Source organism: Pelecanus crispus, chromosome 10 (assembly GCF_030463565.1).
Source record: "Pelecanus crispus isolate bPelCri1 chromosome 10, bPelCri1.pri, whole genome shotgun sequence".
Classification (NCBI taxonomy): domain Eukaryota; kingdom Metazoa; phylum Chordata; class Aves; order Pelecaniformes; family Pelecanidae; genus Pelecanus; species Pelecanus crispus.
This window is the reverse complement of record NC_134652.1, coordinates 14,714,206-14,738,168: the sequence shown is the minus strand read 5'-3', so window position 1 is coordinate 14,738,168 and position 23,963 is coordinate 14,714,206. Positions and strand designations below refer to the sequence as shown.

The 23,963-nt window shown below is 44.8% G+C and overlaps 1 protein-coding gene across 2 annotated transcripts in view; it reads right to left on the bottom strand.

Moving 5' to 3' along the window:
* The window catches only part of SH3PXD2A (SH3 and PX domains 2A), a 261,363-nt gene that overhangs the window by 125,226 nt on the left and 112,174 nt on the right, over positions 1-23,963 (bottom strand). For both annotated transcript variants that reach the window (XM_075717611.1, XM_075717612.1), the window contains exon 5: positions 14,959-15,050. In XM_075717611.1, coding sequence (XP_075573726.1) covers positions 14,959-15,050 — 92 coding nt within the window. The remainder of the gene's footprint in view (positions 1-14,958; positions 15,051-23,963) is intronic.

Sequence of the window (23,963 nt, the reverse complement as noted above, 5' to 3'; positions counted from 1 at the left end):
TGAAAAGATATGGGAAAGAGACAAAGTGATGGAAGAAATACATCAGACAGCAAATAAACCCAATGTACAGAGTACCACTGGGAGAAATGGAAATGAGTGTAGAAATGCTGGGGCAAGCAGGGCAGAACACATTGAGAGGGAAGCAAAAAATATCCAAGTGATGTAAGGAGAATGGGAAGACCCAGGGACAGTTAAAAACAGCACAAGAAAAGATATGTCAACATGAGGCAGAAAAGCTGATGCAGTCAGGGATGGCAAGAAAGCAAAAAGAAAGCAAGAGATAAGAACAAAACACAATTTAAAAATGTCCAGTAAAATAAAAGATTTATGTATGTATGTAAACTAGGAGACAGTAAATCAATTGCCTACAACACACACTAGACAGCTTACAATGACCTAGTCCTTTATAGTGGAGTGAGACCTGCCAAACCCTGTTTGATGGCTGAATTCTGATTGTGGAGCAAGGACTAGCTGAAGCGAATGAATTGCAGTAAAAATGGCATCTGACAGGATCTTACAGCAAATACAGCCACAGAAGGGTTTCTGCATAGCCTTCTGCTTATTGCTTTGTCTCAGAGCAGCTGCATTCCCATATGGAGACTGTGTTGGTGCTCCCTCAATTTTATAGCTACACAATTAAAAGTTGCCTCAAAGATACAGGTAAAGATACATACCTAATCACTTTCAAGCCCTTTTTGTTTTTCTTCATGAAATATTAATAAAAATAAACGCATAAAAAGAGCATTCAGAGCACACACAAATTGTCTGCTACATAAAACCTCTAAATGCTCAGACCACTTGAGCCTCTCTACTGGTTTTGCTGTGTGACATCCGTGTTTAGCAGTATCCGAGAACAGATGTCACCTAGCCTCATCCCTTGAAAGTTGTGACTTAGTTCAAATTAAATTTTTTGTGTTGGCCTGAAAGCCCCTGTGTGTGTGTATGTGTACTTGCACGCATGTCAATCTCCAGGCAAGAAAGAAGAGTTAACAGGATTTGCAGAGGGAGTTACTGATGAATGAACCTCCTTTATATCCCAGCCCTCTCCAGAACTTTTCATTACCATCAAACAAACATACACATGAATACACACACAAATAACTTTGGGTGCACATGTGCTCCTGTTGAATTCAATACAATCATTCACTGTGTAGAAAACTGCCCATGTGCATAATGTTTGGAGCAGGAGGACCACTCTTGGGATGAGGCTGACGGCAAGTTTAATGTTATCTAGCTGCATTACTCTGGAGGTGAAATGTTTTTGACACATGTCTCTGTAGGGCTGTGTCCTACTTCATTCAAAATCTGGAATTTGCTTTGATATTTCAAAAATAAAGCCTTAAAAGAAGAGGCAAGCACAACTAGCAAAACTTCTTCAGGAAATTTGCAAAGGACCATTAGAACTCCAAGCTGTTAAATATTCTACTTTGGGTCAACGCTCTCTTAAACTGTTAAGTCTTCTACTTATAAAGTTCCCTGGCATGCGAGTATATCTGAAGTGAACATATTTGAAATGGAGATAAGATTGGAGATTTTCTGAGCACATATTAGGATAGACAAAATCATGGCAGAAAGCAACATTTTTTTTTTTGTTAAAGCCAAAAATTCTCTGTTCACTGATATTAATTCAATCTTCTCTCAGAAACATTATTTATACTGCCAGAGATCAGGCCTTATTGGGCAGTAAACTGGGGCTCAGTAGTTTATATGCCTGTCAACAAAAAATTAAACACTTGTCATAAATCTGCACGGACAAAATTTTCTGATTTATGAGGATGCTGAATGATTGAGGCAAGAGTGTATTTTTAAAAAAGCCTTAAGAGAAAGCAGACAAAAAAGGAAGAAAAAAGGTGGTAATTATAAAATGCACTGGAGACCGGCCTTCCATAAGAAGAGGGGGAAAGGGACTCCTCTTATGATGCCTATTTCATCTCTTGCCTAATAATTCGAAAGCACCTAACTTTCAAAGTACTGCATTTTTTCTTAGGCTGGAAGCACCACAAAGCATCCTTCATCAGCCTGGCCTTTTGGCAGTTCTCCTTCTCCAAATGCAAATGCTACATCTGGAAAAGGCAGAAATCCTCTCTCCTGCCTGAAAGCCTCCTTTTATCTCTGTCCTCTGCAGAACTCCTACTTCTTGCAACTACTCACTCCAACATACTACTTTATTGAAGGGATTCAAGGCTTTCTCCTCATCTGCTGAATGTCTGCCTCTTCTTAAAGTCCCAGCTCACCTTTGGAGCCTGCTCGCTAGCTAGCGCGGGTCACCCTGCCATCCCTCAGCCAAGCATCCGTAAAACAACCCCCTCCCGAACACACAGATGAGCATGAAAACGATAACAATGAAGATTAACAGAAGCTTATTTGTCAGGCCTGGCAAGAAAAGCATCTCATTAGCTGGTATGGCCTGTGCAATTCAGCCGCCGGGGGTTCCTCCTCCCCCCAGGGGATGACACTGATGCATCATGAACATTAATAACATTGTTAGTGCGTGTCCAACAGAGCCCTGCTTTGTGCATTGAGACGACCCGGCAAACAGTAAGATACTTTTCCACTGACCTCTTGCTGGAGGAGTTTAAAGCTCTTTGCAGGGATGTGAACGGCTCTTGCAGCTTTCTCTAGTTGCCCCTGACCTTTAGCTTCACTATAAAGATATGTATGGAGGTGAAGGAACTAATCCCAGACACAGCAAGATGCCTCAGCACCTAGGTTATCATCTACAGGGACTGCAGAGGTTATGTGCAAGCTGGACAACCTTATTAGTAGAACCACAGAAAGGAAAACGCTCAGTTTTGTTACCCACATGCTTCCCCAAATTTGGGAGCCGTATTGGCAAAATGTCCCATCCGGTAGGAAGAAATGTAGAACACTGGCAACATGTACTGGTCCCCACTACAGAGTAAAAGCTACCCCAGTCTGCATACCTTGTTTGCATTTGCTCGTATTTTCAGGGGGTTGATGACAGCCTTACACCCCACCTTCTGGTCCTAAGTTCAGAATAGCTGAAATCATTCTCCTCACCTGGGGTGAAAATTCACTGCACTATTGCTGGTGTCACAGTGCTGTGGCTGGGCTTTTTCACAGTGAAACCCTCCCTGCTCCTCTTTCATTTAGCAAATATTCATAATGCCCTGTATTGGGTATGCATGGCAAGGTTTTAGTAGCAGGGGTCTACAGGGGTGGCTTCTGTGAGAAGCTGCTAGGAGCTTCCCCTATGGCCGACAGAGCCAACGCCAGCCGGCTCCAAGACGGACCCACCGCTGGCCAAGGCTGAGCCCATCCGTGACGGTGGTAGCGCCTCTGGGATAACACATTTAAGAAGGGTGAAAAAAACCTGCAGCTGCAGAGAGGAGTGAGAATATGTGAGAGGAACAGCCGTGCAGACAGCAAGGTCAGTGCAGAAGGAGGGCAGGAGGTGCTCCAGGCGCCGGAGCAGAGATTCCCCTGCAGCCCCTGGTGCAGCCCCTGCCCAGGCAGCTGTGCCCTGCAGCCCATGGAGGCCCACGGGGGAGCAGAGATCCACCTGCAGCCTGGGGAGGGCCCCACGCCGGAGCAGGGGATGTGCCCAAAGGAGGCTGTGACCCTGTGGGGGACCCACGCTGGAGCAGGCTGCTCCTGAAGGGCTGCACCCCGTGGAAGGGACCCATGCTGGAGCAGTTCGTGAGGAACTGCAGCCCGTGGGAAGCACCCACGTTGGAGAAGTTCATGGGGGACTGTCTCCCATGGAAGGGACCCCACGCTGGAGCAGGGGAAGAGTGCGAGGAGTCCTCCCCTGAGGAGGAAGGAGCGGCAGAGACGACGGGTGATGAACTGACCGCAACCCCCATTCCCTGTCCCCCTGCGCTGCTTGGGGGAGGAGGCAGAGAAATCGGGAGTGAAGTTAAGCTGAAGAAGAAGGGAGGGGTGGGGGGAAGGTGTTTTTAAGATTTGGTTTTATTTCTCATTATCCTACTCTGATTTGATTGGTAATAAATTAAATTAACTTTTTTTCACCAAGTCGAGTCTGTTGTACCTGTGACAGTAATTGGTGAAAGATCTCTCCCTGTCCTTATCTCGACCCATGAGCATTTCGTTGTATTTTTCTCTCCCCTGTCCAGCTGAGGGAGGGGAGTGACAGAGTGGTGTTGGTGGGCACCTGGCATCCAGCTAAGGTGAACCCACCACACGCCCCAACCAAGTGTTGCACCATGGCTTGCTCTTTAATGTGTTCATGAGCCCTTTCTTTGCTCGCCAGAAGCTGGCAGGGAAGGAAGGGATCCGCCATGTGACTGATGCTCTCCCAGAGCTGCCCGCTGGAAGAGTGAGGCATTAAGTAGTCAGGACCAGACACACCGCAGCACCGTGAACCACAGATAAGTCCCAGCCACGCAGCACCCAGAGACCTGAGCGCCATTGCAGAAGGGGTCACCTGCAAAGCTGTCTGCCATCTGTCTCTGTACACATCTGTTCACAGCCATCCTGCTGCTCAGTAGGGCTGATGAAAACTACCCAAATTCTGGGTTTCGGGACCACATTTCAACAGGAACCTAGAGGTTCATGTTTGGTAAAATGTTTTCATGAAAAGAAAGCTCCTCTTTTAGCCAGATTTAGAAGATAATCAACATCTCCACAAAATACTCCATTTTGATGGAAATAAGAAGATTAATTTAATCTTAACATCCTCGAGAACTCTACAGCTCCCCTAGCAAGAGAGGACAATGTTGGTGAGGTTTGAATCATTAGAAAAAGGACTGAGACCAGCAACCTCTCCAATGGGGAGCAGCAAAGGAGGCAAAATTGCTAATTCATTAGTGAACCAGGACAGCTTCAAGTCCCTAATGAACACTGTCTCTGGTATGAATCATTCACACTTCTTTCCCAGCATGCCTGGATGGGAAAGGAAAGGGTTTATCTGTTAGATATGGTGCCCCTGCCGTCCTAACCCCACAGCTGTTCCAACGGGTCTCTTCCCGTAAAGCAAAATAGACATTTTTTGTCCCCCAACATTCAACATTTTCTTCTTCTTTTATATTTTCAAGCACTAGGTATCTCAGGTTACTAGTGATTTTTTGTGGTGGTTCCCAAATGAGCCTGAACTGCTCTGATTTTTCAAACCCACGAGACTGTAATTGAAAGCAAATGTAATCAGACATATACAGTGTTCTGAGGTTCACCACAGTGCACTGCAGTCAGCATTACTGGAGTGGCTATTAAAACTCCTTGGAGCTGGGAAGCAAATACAGCTTGCAAGAATCCAGCAAATAACCAGCATTTATTAGATTAGGCTAAAGTATTGCAAAGCCACAGTCAATCCTCTATTCAGAATATATCCGAGGTCTGTTTAAACGAACATCTTTCCTGAGCTTAGGCCAATTGTTTTAAGAGATGTGAATGGAAACAAGGAAAGAATTCTACTTTTAACACAACAAATTCTGCAATCCTTACATCAGCATAAATCTCAAATAGTCCATTACTGTCAGCAGGGTTGTTCCAATCAAACTCGGGCATAACTGGAAAAAGAAAGTGGCCCAAAGACAAAGGTATCTCCGAACCCAGACACACAGCTCTAGCTAGAGATAAGCAGTAGCAAATCCATTCCGTAAACCTCCTAAACAAAATGCAAGCATTAAAAGGGGAGGGGGGGGAAGGGTTTTAATTGAATTCCCACTGGCGCTTGAGTCTGCACTTAAAAGCAGGTCTAGGGTTATCTGTGAAATTTCAATTAAATCAAAAGCTTTGATAACATGATAAGTCACTCCAGAGTTTGGAGTCAAAACACGTTGTTATCTGATCCTCTGCTTGTGTTTCTGGGAACAGCACGCATGAAAGACAGTCAGCTGCAGACCAGTCAAGAAGATGGAAAGGGTGGAAATGAATCTACCAATAGATCACTGTGTCTCCTACAGCCAGAACCACTTGAGGTCTAGTATTTTTTATACATCCTAAGTCCTAAAGGTGGCACCCCATTCCTCAAGAGACAGAAGGACAGAGCAAAACAGATCATCCTGGACGTGTGCAGCACTCCAGGGGACGGTTCCCTGCTGCCACAAATGTTTTTTCTTTCCAGGCTTGCTACAAGCAAGATTTTAAACAGCAACAGCATTGGGAGCTGAATGTAAAACTCTGTGGACATGAAACGCCAAGCCCCGTGTACGTAATGACATGGATTTCCAGCCCAAATCCTTTGGTGGCATGGGGTGAACAGGTGAAGCCAGGTGCACCAAACAATAATTGTCCAACACACTGTTATGACAGAGCCAAGCCAGAAAGGAAGCCCAGCTCTCCTCCTAACTCAAAGCAGGAGGCGGTGGCTCTCCCCAGAGACCTGACTTGCCTTACCTGTTGTTCAGCACTCTTTGATTGCTAACGCTTCCTCCTCTCTCTTCAGTGGCAACTGCTGGATGCTAAGGGCAGTACCAGACACTCTCAGAGTTCAAAGTCCTGTTTACCGAGGAACATCACCTCTACTTCCTGGCATTTAAGACAGAAATGCTCCACCTTAAATAAATATGAGATGTCAACTCCACCTGGCCTGTAGTCAACAGTGTTAAAACACATTTTAAGCAATGCCTTCCCTTGTAACATATAGCACAGCCTGATAAAACCCTGTCAAATGTAACGGGATGTCTTACATTGCCCCCAACCAGTTCAGAGTCGCATATAGGGTTGCACTAGGCACATGTACATGAGAAAAACGCTCTTTTTATAACCAGCGAGGCTACTGACACTCAACAGCGTTAAAAATAAAGGGACTGTCTAGATAAGCAATGTCAAAATTACATAGCGATCAACAATAGGAAGTGCAGAGCACTGAAAAGTCCCTTCTGACCCCAGGCGCCACTGGGGGATAATTTATCACCCTGGCAGCAAACACCCCATTGAGCACGTCTGTCCCTAGTGCCCTCCTCTTCAGAGTGGAAAAACATCTTCATTAAACAATAGTGCGACCATATTAAATATAGACATAGCAATGACAAGCTGGATTCTTCTCCATGATATAATTATATTTGTAACATAAGCTGCCCATTCTTGTTTTTCAGAGACGTGACACACAGAGGACAAGACAGGCTATATTAATTTCTGCCATGTTAGTGAAAAGAAAACTCCACCCCGTCTCCTCCTGCCTGGCAGGTCATGAGTCAACGGTGACAGATACCTCAGTGCGTGCAATTAACCGGCTAGCAGGGGTTCACCAGAACGAGAAATCCAGATAAGAAGAGAAGTCCCCATCCCTCTTCCTCTCCTCAGTTCCAGGCTTATCCACAAAGCACAGCAGGACCGGACGCTTCTCTTCTGTGTGGACCTAAAGATCTCTTTTGTGTTTAACAGCATGGGCAATTCAACCCTATGGGCTGCCCCTATTGTGGGGTGTCAAACCAAGCATCACCAGTCTTTAAACAGAGACTTTCAGAAGATCCTTTGCCACTGAGCCAAACATTTCTAAAAGTGAGGGCTCAAGGATAACGGGTGCCCCAAATCCTTCACAACAAGCTTGACAACCTCTGAATCCAGTTATTTTGGTTCTGCTCCAATCCTGCCTCATTAGCCCAGGTTTCCCCCACTGCCAGATGAATAAATTTGTTCTTTTGGCTCCCTAACTGGTTTTGCATATAGAAGCACCAGCAGAACAGGCTTTCCTGACAGATTTTGGGAGTAATGTTTCTTCCAACATTGACTGATGATTTTAAAAAAAAAAACTATTTTGCTAACTGGTCATTTCTGGAGTTGTATTATGGAAGGAACGAGGTTTCTTTACCAGAATCAAATCCTCTTAGCAAATCTCTGAAACCGTATATCTGCAATCATACTGCAGATACAGCCAGGAGATGTGAGATGCCCTTCCAACATCACACAATAAATCAATGAGACAGTAAGGAGCAGATTTCTCAATCCCCTGCATTAAACACTAAACTTCTATTCTCCGGAAGGAAGGTATTTTATGGGTTAAGTTAAACATTAAGCAAACTATTACTTTCTAATCTACAAAATAGGCCCTGGCAAATTATCAGCCGTGATTGTTCCTTTAGGATACGAACAAAAATTACTGGACAGGAAAAGGCCCTTGAGTCAACAGGCCTGGCATTTATTTTTTCTAAAGGCCATATCTCCACATTTCAAAACACCTCTTCAGTCCCAACTCTTCTACGGAGAAAGAAAAAAAAATTGTCTTGAATTTGTGCTCACAAACAGTAAACTTTTACTAGCAATGACACTACTGTTGTGTTTCGTCCCAGCAAGGCAGTGTCCAGTGCCACTGCTGAAGCAGCAGCATGCGGCAAGGCTCTGATCTTGGTCACATTCTGATGGATTTTGGATAAATCTGGTTATTCTTAATCCATCCTGTGCTCGTGACAGCATGCTGCTTTTAGACCCTGCAGCACGCTCATAACCAATCCAGGCAAAAGCTATTTCTGTACACTTGTCTGCCAGTGCCAAGTGTCAGTACATTAAAGTATCTTTGCTCCTCTCAGCCCCATGTCCTTTCACAGTCAGACCTACAAAGCACAAGCAAACCCAAATGTGACATTCAAGGCAAGGAATAAAAGCTCTTGCTGTACAGTAACAGCAGTAACGTATGCTGTTCCAACTGCTATTCTTGGTTTTTTTTTTTTTTTTTTTGTGGTTGCTGAACCTATTTCATTTAACATGCTTTCTGTTTTCCCCCAGGTTTATTATTTGATATTTATCTACATATATCTACAAATAATTTGTTTTTTCATTTTCTGGATGAGTAGCAAAAAGATTCAAATCTTCTATCAGGAAGGCTGAGTTATTTGCTGGTATCACTGATGCTGCAGCCAGTAGCAAATTTCAATATCCTCCATTTGATATTCCAGCCCAAATCGTTTCTACGTTGCAAACAAAAGGGAAAGTCCCATGTGAAACTAAAGACGAGGACTAGTAATGCATCTGTTATTTCCTTTTCTTCCATTCCTAGAGGCTCCTCCATCCCTGCACTGGCTTAGTTTACTTAAGATTACAATCTCCAAGCGAGACCTTCCCAAAGATCATGATAATACGCAGTGATGAAAGGCAGCGTACACTGTCGGGGTATCTAGAGCCCCATCTGACAATGTCCGGGTCGCAGAGACTGAGCCCCGGCTCTCCGGGTCAGAGGGGCACAACTGGGAACCAGCCACACCTCACTCCTCTATTTCTGGGGCACAAGGCTGCCTGACCTCTCAGCCACAGACTTATGACAGTCCCTCACTATGCGCAGGACACTGTAAAGCACTTCTGTGATTTAGAAGCGGAAAAACCATTTTCACAACAAATTTAGGTGCTGAGGCCAAATATTTGTAGTAAATACAGCCCTAAAACAGGCACATTTGAAGAACTAAACACAGGTACTCTGCTACCCTCAGATGCTCAAAGAGCCATGGCACCTAATTCCCAATGAAATCAGTGAGAGCCGGATGACTAATTAGGAGTAGACAAGCAAGGCTCTTGGCAAACTCAGCCCTAACAGGTTATTGCATCCTTAGCTACCTAAATCTCAGTGGAGGCGATTAAGTCATTCTTTGAAAATATTAACTTTTTCTTCCCTTCCGAACAGTGGGACTTAACTGCCTTATCCTGCCGCCATCTTTATTCAGAGCTTTTCCTGCTCCGTGTTTTACAATTTACTTCCCAGCTGATAAATCACATAAAAATAAAACTTCCATCTTTTTCTGATTTTGCATTTCTTAGGGAAATTAATTTCCATTCTGCATCTCTTAAGTGGAATGAATTTCCCTAATAATATGCACGCATTGAGCAGTCGCAATACCATTGTCAAGTGCAGACTGTAACACCAATTCTCATAAAATGGGGTTGAACACACTCCTAACGATGTGAAAATTATCTGTACTGTAAATTCTGTAAGTAAGAGCAACCACAAAAAAAGAATGACAGCTTTCCTCATAGCACATCTGCTCGAGACTCAACTATCAAATGTGTTGGGAAACACAATTCTAAAGGGATGAAATACAAGAGAAATATAAGAGAATAAGTGTAAGGGATGAAATATAAGACAAAATATTTGCATAATATCAAACAAATCAGAATAAATATAGATATTTTACAGATATTTTACCACTAGGTAACTGAATTACAGGGCAGATCAGAGTACATTTGGGAAACAGAAATAGTCATATGTAAACACAGTCATGTTTATGAATAGAAAAAAGCGTATAGGGAACTGTGCTTTAGCACAAGTAGACTCATAAACTAAAGCATGCTTCCTTAACATGGTCACTGCATTACCCTGGCAACTTCTTTCCATTTTCCTTATCAGAAATTTGTAGTACGTGAAGAATAAAGGGAGAATCCAGCTTCCATTTTACAGTGGCTGCCTGGCATCTGAGTATCTGAGTGTTACACCAGTACTTATGTGATACAGATACAATCAGTAAAGCTCAGGGCTACAGACCACAATAAAGCATTTCTGTTCTTCAGTAAAGGCACCTTCAGCATTAAGTCCATTTTCTGCATCAATCCTCATAATATTATGTTGCATACCTAATAAGTTCCCTAGTTTTCCTGGATTTGCATATTGTTTGAAAACTGCTTTGTGATTCTTACGGGAAAAATATTCTCAGATACTTAACACTGCGTTAAATTCACTTGTTAATATTATTAGTGGTGGTTTAAACAGAAATCTCATTTGAGCCTGCATGCATTTCTGCAGGGGGAGTACTGGAGAACCGGAATCCTTGCCTCTTGGTCTGCTTTTTAGACTGGATGCAGACCCAGAAAGAAAAAGCAACTCTCACATGAGTGGTCCAGCTGTGATATTTTGAACCTAACTACAAAAAAGCCCTAAAAGCAGTGGACTATATGCAATGTCTAATTGATTAATCCTACTCTTTGGGTATTTCTGTTATTTCTAGTAAAAAAGAATCATTAAAAAAATGGTTTCTGAGATTTTGTTTGTTGACTATGAGCCCTGGCCTGACCTCAGCCTTGAATTTAAATCCCCAGTAGAAGTCTGAAATTAATCCACCTCTGGCTTAGTTATCAGTAATTATAATTATTACCAGAAGTATCCAGTAAATGCATGGCTTTCAGTGACACGGTGTTTTAACTTAGAATAATGGATAAATAAAAATGCACTTCCTTCTTACCTTACAGTATCTTTTCCCACAGCAATGCAGGATTTGGTCCTTACATGGGCATGGTAAAAGACACAAGCCCAGCCATTAGCCTATATACATATGCGCTTGCTCAAACGCTAAAATCCCACATATTACAAACATAAGCAGTTAAAAACTGCTCCTCCTGTGCCAGAGTTGATGGTTTCAAGCTTGCTCTCTCTGCAGCTAATCAGTGGAGTGGAGTGAGAGCAGCAGAAGCGGCTGCCCTGGGAACACCGGCACTGGAGTGCCGAACCCTGCCTTGCACACCAGTGCTCCCAACGCGTGCGGGCTCCTTTGCGAAGGCCATGCTTTCCCCACGTGAAACGGTCTGAGAGAGCTCCCAGACTATCTTGCGGAGGGATTTAGTGTCCTCCTAAGGTCTCTCCCATGCAGCATGAAGGAAACCTGCTGTTGGGAGCTATCGGACCTGGAGCTAGCTCCACCGGCAGGAGCAGACTCAGAGGAGACTGTCAGCTGGTTCAAACACTCTGATTTCTTGAGACATCTCTCCAGCTATCTGCCTGTAAGCTGCTGTACCCAGAAGAGGTTTAATGGGGCTGAAAGGAATACCTTCTGCCTATTGTCACAGGGCTCAAAAGCCTGGACCATCACCAAAACAGGAAACAGAAAACCTAAGCTGCAAATCCAACCGAACAAATTGGCCGGATTATAACAGCGTTGGGAAAGTCCAGCTTTTATTATAACTGGATTGCGTGCCGCTCAGCACTGTGGGCAATCGGAGCACAGCAGCAGTAGGAAATGACTCTGCAGGGAGCAGCCTGCAAGCCAAACACTGCATAACCCGGAGAGGACAGCACACAGAAGCAGGGAGGAGGCAAGGGTAGGGCAGATGAAGGGTTAGAAGGAAGAAGCTGGGAACACATTTGTAAAAGTGCCTAAGGGACTACAGGGAAATGATGGTTTCTTTTAGGACAACAGGAACAGAAGTGAAGGGCGCAGCTTCGCAGCTGAATTACTGCAGTAATACATAAATTACTGCATGTGCATCATCGCAAGACATGGCTCAGCAATTAAGGGCATGTGGATACCTCTCCTCACATCCCAGCTGCCCAGACTTTTTTGTGCCTCCTCCCTCAAAGTTCAGGTTTCCATGTTTTTCTGGCTGGGAGCATGTGCTCAGTCACTGCTCTGCAGACATGCAATAACTCAATGGACTCTCTGGGCTCAACAACCCATATGCCCACAGGATTAAGGCTACACTCCTAAAAATTAGTTAATTAAACTCCAGGTTGGGCTTTATCTTATGAGGCTGAGCTGCTGCAGAAAAACAGAGCAGGTGATCGTGAAACTAAAGACCATCTCATTGCGCACAGAGAGAAGACATGAAGGTGGCACAAGCAACTCCATTCTGCCATCCCTTGGTGGCTCAGTCCCTTGCTTGGCAATATTTGTTCTCCTGTAACCCAGCCAGCTGAATGTCATGTTTATGTTGATATATCAGTGCACGAACCACCTCTGCGCTGAGGGCTAAAAGAGGCAGCTGAAGAAATAGATAAAATAATTAGGGTAGTCTAGATGCTGCCCCCAGGCTGCACCCCTACCACCCCCAGTGAGATGAATGATGGACCTTGAGGTCCAGGGAAGACTGAATTCACAGGGCTTGGGCACCACTGGCTCACTGTTTCTGGAGGGGTTGCCAGAATAGCAGAATGAGGGAATAAATCGGGGTTTTCTCTGGCGGATCGTGCTCCTTCCTGCAGTGACTGCTGAGGCTGCGAATCACCCCGGAGGTGTCCTTCCCCTGGGGCCTACACAGTGGTCCAGTAAGCCCCACATCTCCTCCCTTCCCCCTCAGTTCACAGAAGAAAAACACTAAGATGTTTCTGTTGGCTTTTACATCATCTTTTTGTAGAGACTAATCTTCAGTTTCAACAATACATCTTTTGTGAAGAGCTCCCTGCAGAAACCTTAGACACCTTCCCTAAGATCTGTTTGCTTACAGAAGATGAGGTAGGATTTGTATAAACCCAGCTAGATTAATGTCTTGCAGACATTAGTGAAGTGAGATTTAATGAGGTTATTGCTCTGCATTTTCCAGGGAAGTAAATCACACTTATTACTAGGTTGGAATAAGATGCAAGGCTTGGGCTGAGAAAATTTAGTCGTCTTTGTTTTTCTGGGGCGGGGGGAGCGAATGGATAACCTGAAAATTGCTGCAAGGCTGTCGAACAGGGAGCTCAGCGAAAGGCCCCAACAGCTTGGAGGAGGGAAAAGAGAAAGCAAGCCATAATGGCTAGTGCCAGCCTGGGGGTGGGCCTTGGTCCCCACTCCCTGCCTTGCAGAGGTCCAATCCTGCCTCTTATTTTACTCAGGCCTAATGCTGTAGGGTCCGTATCAGTACAGAAAGCAGACAGGAGTGTTAAACAGTATTTAAAGCAGATTCCCAAGATCCATTTGAGATCCTCCAGGTGAACTCTCCCATAACCCTGGGGACCTCGCTCCTCTTCTGGGTGTCTGTTTCTGCCTGGCACATGGGGACATCTTCTTGCATCAGAGGGATGTTGTGGGATCAAGCAACCTTTGCAAACCTTCTCACAGACCCTAAATGGAAACTGTGATGGTCAGCAGGTCTCGGAGTGTAGGCATATCCTGCTACAATGGTTTCTAAGTTTGCAATATGTGTTTAACAATGAACATGCAACTGTATTTATTCACCCCATATTTATTTTCCTAAAACAAGGCTGGCTAGGCAAAAAAAAAAAAAAAAGCAGCTCTTTTTCCAGACCTTTGATTTAAAAACTGCTGTTTTTCTCATTCAAAAACCAAAAAAGACTTCTCTCTCAGCTATGCTAGCAGTGTTTTCTTTAGTACAAATGCTAATACGTCCCCCTGTATAAAACCTTGTATGTGCAAGAGACAAACTTTGGGAAATCAAACTGCAGAGGTCCTCTCCTCTACACCAGCACAGGAACAGACAGCTGTAGCCAATACAAATCCTTCCGCTAACTACAGGTTTGCATGTGCTGAAGTGCCCAAAACCCAAACACTTTCCATCCATTTCCCCTTACCCAATGGGCTGTGCAAACACTGAAGAAAGCAAATTACAGTAACACAGCCTGCAATTAAGTTCAAATCGTGCAACAAAGCATCACAAAACACAATGGGACCAAGTCAAAATCTTATTGCGGAGCACAGTAAAATATACCCTGTTCAGTACGAAGGAAAAAAGGAAGTATCAGGCAAGGCCACACAGTTGCTTGTAAATATTCTCCAGCCAACGCTTTCCCTGGATAAATTAGTCATCTGAACCCTGATTGCATCAGCATGAATCAGCCTGTCTGCTCCAAGGTAAAGGCTGTGATTCTGTTTCATGTTCAGTGGGAACTCTTTTCCCAACCTTTTCTTGGCTTCCTGCTTAGAAAGAATAGACTCTCCAGAGACTATTTTAGATCTGGACCACAATCTTGCTCCCTTCAAATAACTAAGTATCTCTGGGCAGGAGTACATTTAAAGAAGCAGCTGGTAATGATGAACCAAGTGCTTACTGGCAGGATTTCCCCCTGCTGCTGAGCCAATGCTTTTGGGAACTAAATGACTCTTTAGTGATAATTATCAGGTAAAGCCCACAAGCCAGGGGAGGTTCCCTCATTAGAACCATCAGCAAGAAACAATGCAAAGGTGAGGGGAGAATGGCTGAAAATCGTGTCTGAGGGTTGCTTGACTCCCCTGTCCTCCACACACCTGAGGTACATTGTACGTAATTGCTGGGCATTTTCCAGGTAATGCTTGAAAGCTACAAAATCTGTTCCCACACCTACAGCGGTAATAAACCCAAATGACCTCTTCCTTCCAGCTAATCAAAATGAACTGAGCAGCACTGGAAATCCATCGCAACACTTACTCTTTTGGAGGATTAAGGTCTTCTGGGCGAGCCTCGAAGAACCTGAAGACTTCATCGCACTGTGAAATGTGAGGAGGAAGCCGAACCAGTGCCTGCAAAACAAAACAGGGAGGGAGAAGCACTTAGAAAAGTCAACTTCAAAACATGGCCTCAAACATCTAAACTACCAAGCAAGAGGAGGCAAAACAGTCCTGGCAGGGGGAAGGGAATACAAAAGGAAAGCATCACGCCTGGCTACTTACTTAGAAGAAAGGAAATAGGATGTCTTGATCTTGACTGCAAATGTCAAGTAGGATGCAATGAACTGAGATAAGCAATGGCTCTTAGAATCAGCCAATGACATTTTTTTGCCATGTGTACAAAAGCAGAATTTGGTCCACATGTGCAAAACCATAAGACTGAATAGATAAGTGCTCTGTGGCTGGGACAGTCTCCATGACGTGTTTGCACAGCACATCAAACAATGCAGTTAGGGCTTACAGGCTTCATGTCAATGCACACAAATTCAAGCAGTGAAAATCTACAGACTCAACACCCACTAATACAACGGATTAATATGGTCCATAAAGCTTTCCATTAAGCACTGTCAAGTTTGCTAAAGAAAAAAAAACAAACCAAACCAAACAACAATTTGCTCCTAAATTAACAGGAAAGGAAGTTTGATTAAGTGTCTGCAAATCAAAGGCAGAGAGGCTATTTCTGCATGAAGGAGGCTTCGCAGCACATCCTGGCTAACAATGTCCATACGCTCTGCAAAGCACAGGTACACAGCACTTGTCGCATCCAGTAATAGTTAAGTACAATTTGGGAAGCAACCACATTATGTTGAAGCGTACTGGAAAGCGAGACTTCAAACCAATGAGACAAGCACACAAGGCAGAAATGTGCTATGAATTTCCTGTTCAGAAGCTAGAGCTTGATAGTGCAAGAAGAGGCCAAAGAGCTGTCCCCAGCCCACAGAGATGGGACAGCAGCTCTAAGTGACATGACTCTGAGATTTCCTCCAGAAATGACCAGCAGGAGAGGAAAAGAGGCTGGAGTTCACCTCCTCCTGTGCTAAGTCACGTTGAAAACAGGCCATAGGTTAAATATAGACCAAGCTTCTTAGAGGTGCTGTAAACCTGTTTGGCAAAATGAGATTGTCTGGCTCTTCTGCTAGTTGAAAGTAGGACAAACAATCTTGAAAGACGGATGAAAAACTGCACCAGAGCTAAATGAAGGTGCATTAGGGTGAACTGGTTATACTAACCCATTAGACATCTGATTGATCTTGCTCAGACATACCAGAAGGCCCAGTCAAAGCATGAAGGCAGGACAGGGCAGTTGGTTACCCTCATGGCTGTTTTTAACCAGGCTTTAGAAATTACCAGATTTGTTTCCAAGACCACTCCTGCTTGGGGTTGTGAAGGAAAACAGCTGAAAAATGAAAAAATCCTGCTCTGAAACTGCAGGTCTCCAGTATTACATGATGGGGTCTTGTTTGAGGTGGTCTGAAATTCAAAGCCAAGTGCTTCCAGACCCAGAGCTCTCCTTTCTCTGGTGGAGTGATGTTATAAAAACACAAGGAAAATCCGTTTGGTATCAGCAGGCCTGTGAAGAATGAGGCACTGGCCTTTGGTCATGTGCAACTGCACTCCAGAGCAGAGAAAGATACTTGCAATAAAGAAGCAGCATCAGATGCTGAAGCCTGGAAAGAGCCTGGCAGGTCCAAGTGCCGGGGCATGTGTACAGAGCACTGCTGGTTGCTGCACTAATGCATGTTAAGTTTGCATTGAATGGAGAATGCCCGGGTCCCCACCGCTATCCACTCAGTCTTGCCATCTTGCCTAAAAGCGTAACAAAGATGTGAGCTCTCTGCCCTTATTCCTAGCATGCATAAACGCATGCATCCAGCTGGCAAATCAAGACAAACACTGGGAAGTCAGGAACTGCCCAGGAATAGTAACAATCACGGCATTTTGAAAGAGAAAGCAAAATGCCTCGCCAGCACAGGCTACCAAGGACACAGACAACATTAAAGCATGTTTTATTCAGCTGCATCTCAAGCAGGAGACAGATTTACACAGAGGAGCAATGCTGTCTAACCAACAGTGGATGGGGCTGAGATTTAGTGATGGCTCTATTACTAAAGCCCTTCTCGGTTCGGGCAGGTTACTTAACCTCTTTCCACCAAATTCAGCAGGGATATATCTTCAGTTACCCATTTACAAAGCTGAGCAGTAACACCTACCTAATCCACAGAAAGGTTATGAGGCTCAGATATTTAATATCTACAGTGTGTTTTGAAATCTCAAAGGGCTTGATCTTGTGCAGTCAATGGGGCAAGAGCAAGCATTGCAAATGATACGTATCATTACTAAGGAAACACAAATACCCAAGTTATACGTATCACAGGGGGTGCTGGGCATCAGACACCATCTCAAAGAGTCACCACTTCCCTACAGGTCACAGGTGTTCACACCCTTCCCAAAAACCAGGCTACAGATGTCAATCCTGAGCTGGAGCACAGAGTAGGTTTTCAGTGATAGAGGAGCATAGATCCTACCAAGCTGCTCTGGAGATTTGTGTTTTAGATCTTTAGAAGCTTTAGGAAATCTGACACTCCTGAATCAGTGGTCCCCTACCTGGAAGTCTCCAGGAGCACTGTGGTCCTGCCAGGCCGAAGGGGCGTAACCGAAAAGCACCCCCGTGACTCCAGGCTTTCGCAGGCAGTGGATAAAAATCAGCCGAAGCCATTTCCACACCCAGTCATCCACCTTCCCACCCTATGGACATGGCAGCCCTGGGGCAGGGCAGGCTCTCCTGCTTCTGAATCACCTCCCAGAGTACTGCAATTTTCAGGCCAGTGCATGGAGGTGAAATGCAATCCACCCAATAGTAACTTGCCATTGCATGTTTTTCGGGTAGATCAGGTGTAAGTCTGTAGCCAGTCATTTTTTACTTGTTTTTGTTACGAACAAAACCTTAAGAAGGGGTAAGAAATGCTAAGAAAAGGTAAGAAAGTGCAAACAAGGCTGTAAAACCAGGCAGAGTTGGTCTATTGATTTTGGACAGGGAGAGGGAGCAGCAATGCTTTTTTGAGAAACAAACATCTCTTCAGCAAACATGCAATGTCCACTGAGGAGCAAGCCAAGTCCAACGCGATTCCAGCGAGTGAACAAAAAGTGCATTGAGGAGATGAGGGACACCACTGTCACTCTGCAAGGGGGAAATGCAAGTTTCTGGCATTTCCAGCAAGACAGTTCCAGGGCAGAGCTGCAACAGCCTGAAGGAAAGACTGAAGGGTCGAGGAAAGAAGAGTAAAGAAAAAGAGGAAAACAGATGGTGAAAGGATGGAAAGGACATGGAAGTGACATTCTTGCTGGGATGTGGAAACCAGAGGTAAATGCACACAGCTACAAACAGCAAGCATCCAGAAACAGCAAGGAATTTGCACAGGAAAGGTGAGACAAAAAGTGCCAGCAAGCAGAATTCAGCCTTGCACAACCACCAAGTATTATCAGTAATAGCATGTTTCCTTGCTCGGAATGCAAAGGTGGACATGCACTGCTCAGACCTCACACGCTCCTTAGGAGATATGCTTTTATGTGTTACTTCAGCTTGTAACGATGTCTGTCTCTCTATATTACAGGTTTCAGACAGTCTTGCAGAGGGTATGATTCGAACAGCTATTAGGAAAGCTGTAACGTCAGGCAGGGCGTGAGCAAGCAGCCCTCGGCACTGGGGATGGCCGGCTACTCACACAGCGCCAGCTCATCTGCAGACAGGCTGCTGCACGCCGCACACGGCATTTGAAGCAAACAGAGCACCAGGCACAGGCAGGGGTTCATCACTTAAGGTTACGTGAGCTGCCGACAGCTCTGTGGGACCACATTACAGCTCAAAGGCTTCACAAAATACATGCACATGGATATAAAACCATACAGGTACTTGTAAGGATGCACTGAGTGCTGTGCGTTGCATTTATGCAGATACATTTATAGAAAACAGACACACAGACATGTATATGTAGGGATATACAGCGTGCGTGTAGGCGTCCGTGTATATATGGACAGAATGATATTCACCCCACTGAACTTTATACATCTGAAATGGGAGACTGGTCACACTTGTCTATCGACTTGTTTAATCGCTAGAGAAAGACCAGTGCCTTCAGGGGCTGCTGTCTACCCCACCATGGATGTCTACCTCTGGGGGGGTGAATCATTGTCTCTCCCCGCATCCCATTGAGGGAGTTCAGATATATCACTCTTGGATCCCTAATGTTCAGTGGGGTTAATCCCAGCTATGCACACAAATACAAAAAGACAGCTGACAGTACCGCACAGTTATGACTCCCTGACTTTTCATCTTAAGTATCCTACTCTCAATTGTTTATCATTTTAATTAATGTTAATCATTAGTGCCAGACATTTGGCAATGGCAATGAGTCCAGCAAGGGGGAAGGTGCAATTAAAATAGTTCATTTCTCAGAACAGGGAAATAAATTGTTTCACCTACGTGAAAACACTTTCCATTTCCATTTTGTTGAGAGCCTCAAGTAACTCCAGGCTTGAACCCAAAGCACTGAAGTGTGAAGGTTGGATGGCAAACAGTGTCAGACAGAGACATGGACGAAGAGCACATGGTCGTGACTCAGACTGGAGAAGTAGTGGGGAGATGCAGGAATAAATAAAGAGCTGAGGGAAGAAGGAAAAAAGGGTACAGAGTTTTGGAAGTAACTGGGACATAGTTCTGGGCCTCTGGCATGGAAGGACCATAAGGCAATGTAAAGAGATGCTCTACTCCAGGTGCTGAGGGGCACTGTAAATAATTAACTCTCATTACTGCAGCTGGTCTAAACACATCAGGATTCTGAAATGTAGACTAAAAAATGACAGATGAAGTTTGAGAGTTTTTCACTTAAACTCTTTCATTCTTGACCAGGACTATTACTCCATCTTCAATCAGCACTAGCTTAGTTGTACAACGGATGGAGACAGAAACATCTGTGTATGTCTTGACAGGTTCAAGGATTAAACCTTGAAAGAGAGGCAGGACTAAGAGACCAAGAGAGAAGCAATTAAGCTTTTGAAGTGTGGTCTCTCACACTGTGAACATTAATAAAAGAATGACCACTATTTCCTGGCATTGATGTGACTTACTCATCTAATTTTTATTTAGATGGTGTGCATTTGGGTACTCAAGCCTCACTACAGAAAAGCCTGTAAGCTTCTATTAAATCCACCTCCAGTCGGGACAGCATGAAGGCATGTGACAAATTCAGGTAAGCGTTTATGACAATGGGACTTCACATCTTAAGACCTTCCCTGCACAAAGATGCTTCCCTCAATTAGGACCAACACGGACAAAGATGCAAGCCTGCAAATGCTGGCCTCAGTGTTCCCAGAGGGCTGCATAAGGAGAGAGCAGCGGTTTTGTGAACCACTGACCTGAGAGGTCCTTCTTGAAAACAGGACAGTGCATACTGGACAAGCACACAACAGAGGTGTGTTCAGGAGATCAAAAGCTTAATAAAATGCCCCTGGCAAGGCAAGGCTATGAAGTTGCTCTTTCTTTTACATTGGCAAAAATTCCTAAACAAATCAAAAAAACCAGGCCCAATGAGCCCAGAAGACCTTAAATCACACTAAACTAATTCCAAGCTTACAGTTCAGAGGGAAATCATCCAGAGATACCAATTCCAGTGGGCAGCACACATTTACTGGCAGAAGGCAGTTTGTTTGGTAACTCACTCAGGTTACCAGTAAGGACATCCAGACCCTGCACTTCCATGTTTACATATGAAAACAGTCCTGGAAATCTTCCCCTGTGTGTCCCACTCCTCTGTTTTTCATTGCAACTTCAAAGTTTCTTGCAGCCTTAGCAAAAACGCTGGCCTAATTACCTCTGCCATGGCTTTTCATTAGGCTGGTACAATGCAACAAAGAATCACCCAGGCGTGAGGGGTTGGGAGGCCCATGCTGTAGGGTGCAGAGGGCTCATGCCCCTGACACAGAACATTCTGCAGACCTCCCCTTACTGCCAAGTATCCCCACAATCTCTCAGATGGCTTCTGCCTGTCACTGCTCCTGTGCCCAGCGCAGGAATCACAACACATCCAAACAGCAGAAGTCAGACCTGCTCCTCAGCCATGCAAATCACCACGCTCTGTCAGAAACAGTCTGCAAAAACAAAACAACAAATGGTCGAACATTTGCCCCACTCATTTGCCAGGGCCCATCTGTGCTTTGTCTTTCCAGGGCAGGTGAAATGGATGGAGAACACTCATCTGGCAAAAAAATTACCATAAACTTTGCATCTGAACTTGCCTCCCTCCTCTGCTTTCTCACAGATTCCAGTGGACAAAGGTCTATTGTCTCATTTATTCATTTCATTATCCCATGTCAGATTTTCTCCATCAACTTCACCCACATCATTCCAGCACAATTCTCTAAATTTTTCAAAATTAAGCATGTTGTCTGCCTACCCATTTTAGGACTAGCATGGGAAAAAGCTTCGCACTCTTCTTTTGTAGAACTTGTCAAAATGATGCTCTTGCTCTACAGTTCTATACAACTCTCTGAAGAGTCAAAACATCCACTTAACAGGGGCAGAAATGCAGAAAAAAGCTAACGCTTCCAAAGAAGCAGGTACGATCCCTCTCTCAAGTCACGCACATGCACCAGTAGCTGGAAACAGTAGTGAGTAATATTATTTTATTAGCAAAAAAAAGACCCAGCCCATTTTCCCTTCTTACAACAAGAGGGGATTCATTGCATTTCACTTCAGCTTTCTAGAAGTTAGCATCACAGAAGCAAGTCACTCAGGTTCCGTCTGTAGTTACAGCTGAATGGAGAGAGACCCTGTGCCTGGTTTAGGCTTGTGAAGCAAGGCTACTCTGATTCAGACTCACCCCCTAATCTTCTGTTCCCAATTCACAGCTTTCTGTCATTCCTGGTTAAGTTCATATTGGAATGGAAAGATTACAGTAAGGTTATGAAGGTCATGTTCCCAGAAACCTTCTAAGTGGTTACCTTCAGTGAAGGTAGCAAGCATTTCTGAATTTTAAGCCTCTGTTAAGCCCCAGAGATGAAATCCTGTCCCTGCTGAAGGTCAGTAACAGAACTACCACCACCAAGAAGCTCTCCTTCTACAAGCTGTTTCCCTAAATTTGTTGTACCTTTTAAGTGCAGTGCCTGATTTTCATCATTATTTTCAGTCTTGTGGACTTTCATATCCCGGGCCGGGTTTGGAACAGCAATAACATAGGACAATCATTCTTTCAATAAATGAAAACTGGACTAATTGTAAACGTTCAAAAGAAAAGCTTATTCTTATAAAATGTGCAGACTTAGAAAGGTTGGGAGAGGTATGAGTTGCAACTCTCAGGTCCCTCTGTTTATTTACACAGGCTGCCAACTGTGTGCTGTGGGATTTAAGGATGACTGGGTACGTCCTGTGCCAGGCAATGGTGTGACCACCTACCATCTTCATTTTACTCCCTGTTATTAGGGGGAGGCTGCAGTAGAAGCAGAAGAAATCAGCCTATACTGGATGATAGGCTATATCATAGCTACATCTATACTGTTTTTAAAGAGCGAGCACAAGCTTGCCTACCATCCACGCTGGACACAAATTAATGTCCAGACATGGGTTTGGAGTCAAATGCAGGGGATGGGAAAAAAAGCTTGGCATCGCTTTACTTCCCAGCCCTGGCTGAAGCTCCCACCTACCTGCAGCCCAGATTGTTCAGGCACAACCACGGTCATACATGCTCCAAAAAGATACATCCCAGGGGGACAGATGAGTTAGCCAGGGCCTTCTTTCCTTAAAGACCTGACACCCCATGCAGAAAGACACTATGGAGGATGTAGCCCTCTTGAAGCACTCACACAGACATGAGATGCAATGCCTGCTCAAGCTTTTCAGCGACTACAAGCCTCACTTTCCAATGCCATCCAGACTGAAACATCTTCCACTGTGAAGTACTGGGGCAAATTAAACACAAATTACAGTAAACTGCAAATGAAATAAAAAGACACTACTTCAGGCACAAAAAAGTTGTAAACCAGAGATCACTGGAAGCTGGGATAATATTCTGGAGAAGTTGCTATATGTTTACCCAGGGTTCATACTCTTTGCTGAGCACCACTGTGGCTGCTGCTGGAGATGGGAAACATTGGGCTGGAGGAGGCTGGGGTCTAACCTAGTAACGCTGGGTCTACATTCATAAAAGCAGTGCCTATTAATAAATAGATTAAGGATACAGCTTGGCTTTGGGGAAGCATCCAGCCATGTCTCCGAGCTAGGCAGCAGCATCAAATCTTCCCCGTATCATCTGAACCAGAGCAAACTGAGCCAGGCTTCTCCAGGAGATTAAAAAGGAAGCGAGGAGGAGGGCGGCAATCACAGCGCCGCGGTGTCAACAAAAGTACCAGTGGCTGACGCCACAACATATCCCTTGGCCGTGACCGGCGGGTGCCGGCGGGCCTGGCTGGGTCGGGTTGGGTCTGTCTGGGGTGCAGACAATGGGGTCCCAGAGAAGCAGCTTCCCGCCCCCCCCCCAGCGTAAGTTGCTGCTGCTTTCTCCACCACGCATCTGCTGGGTGAACCCTGACATCAGCCCTCACCGCTCCTGTCGCGGGCAGTTCCTGTCTGAAGGAGGGTGGCTGGGGATGCAGTGAGACCCTACATATTTTAAAGAAAGCCGTTCAGCCACCAGCAGGAAGACAGTGTGTTAATTGTTGCACAAGAAAGCCTGATCTCATGAGATAAGACTTTAATCGCAGCTTCCTCGCCTGGGGGGTGCAGATGGCATATGGGTTTCACTGCCCCTGCCTCCAGCACGCCTCAGGCACTTCGGCGATCTGCTCCCAATTTTGGATGAGCAAATGTCTGACTGGAGAAGTTCTTGGGAATGCATTTTTTCCCCTCCACCTGCTCCTCTGGCTTTCTAAAAACAGAAAGAAAATCCCACGGGAAATAAGAGAGGAAGTCTGGGGTTTAAACTATGCGCTGACTGA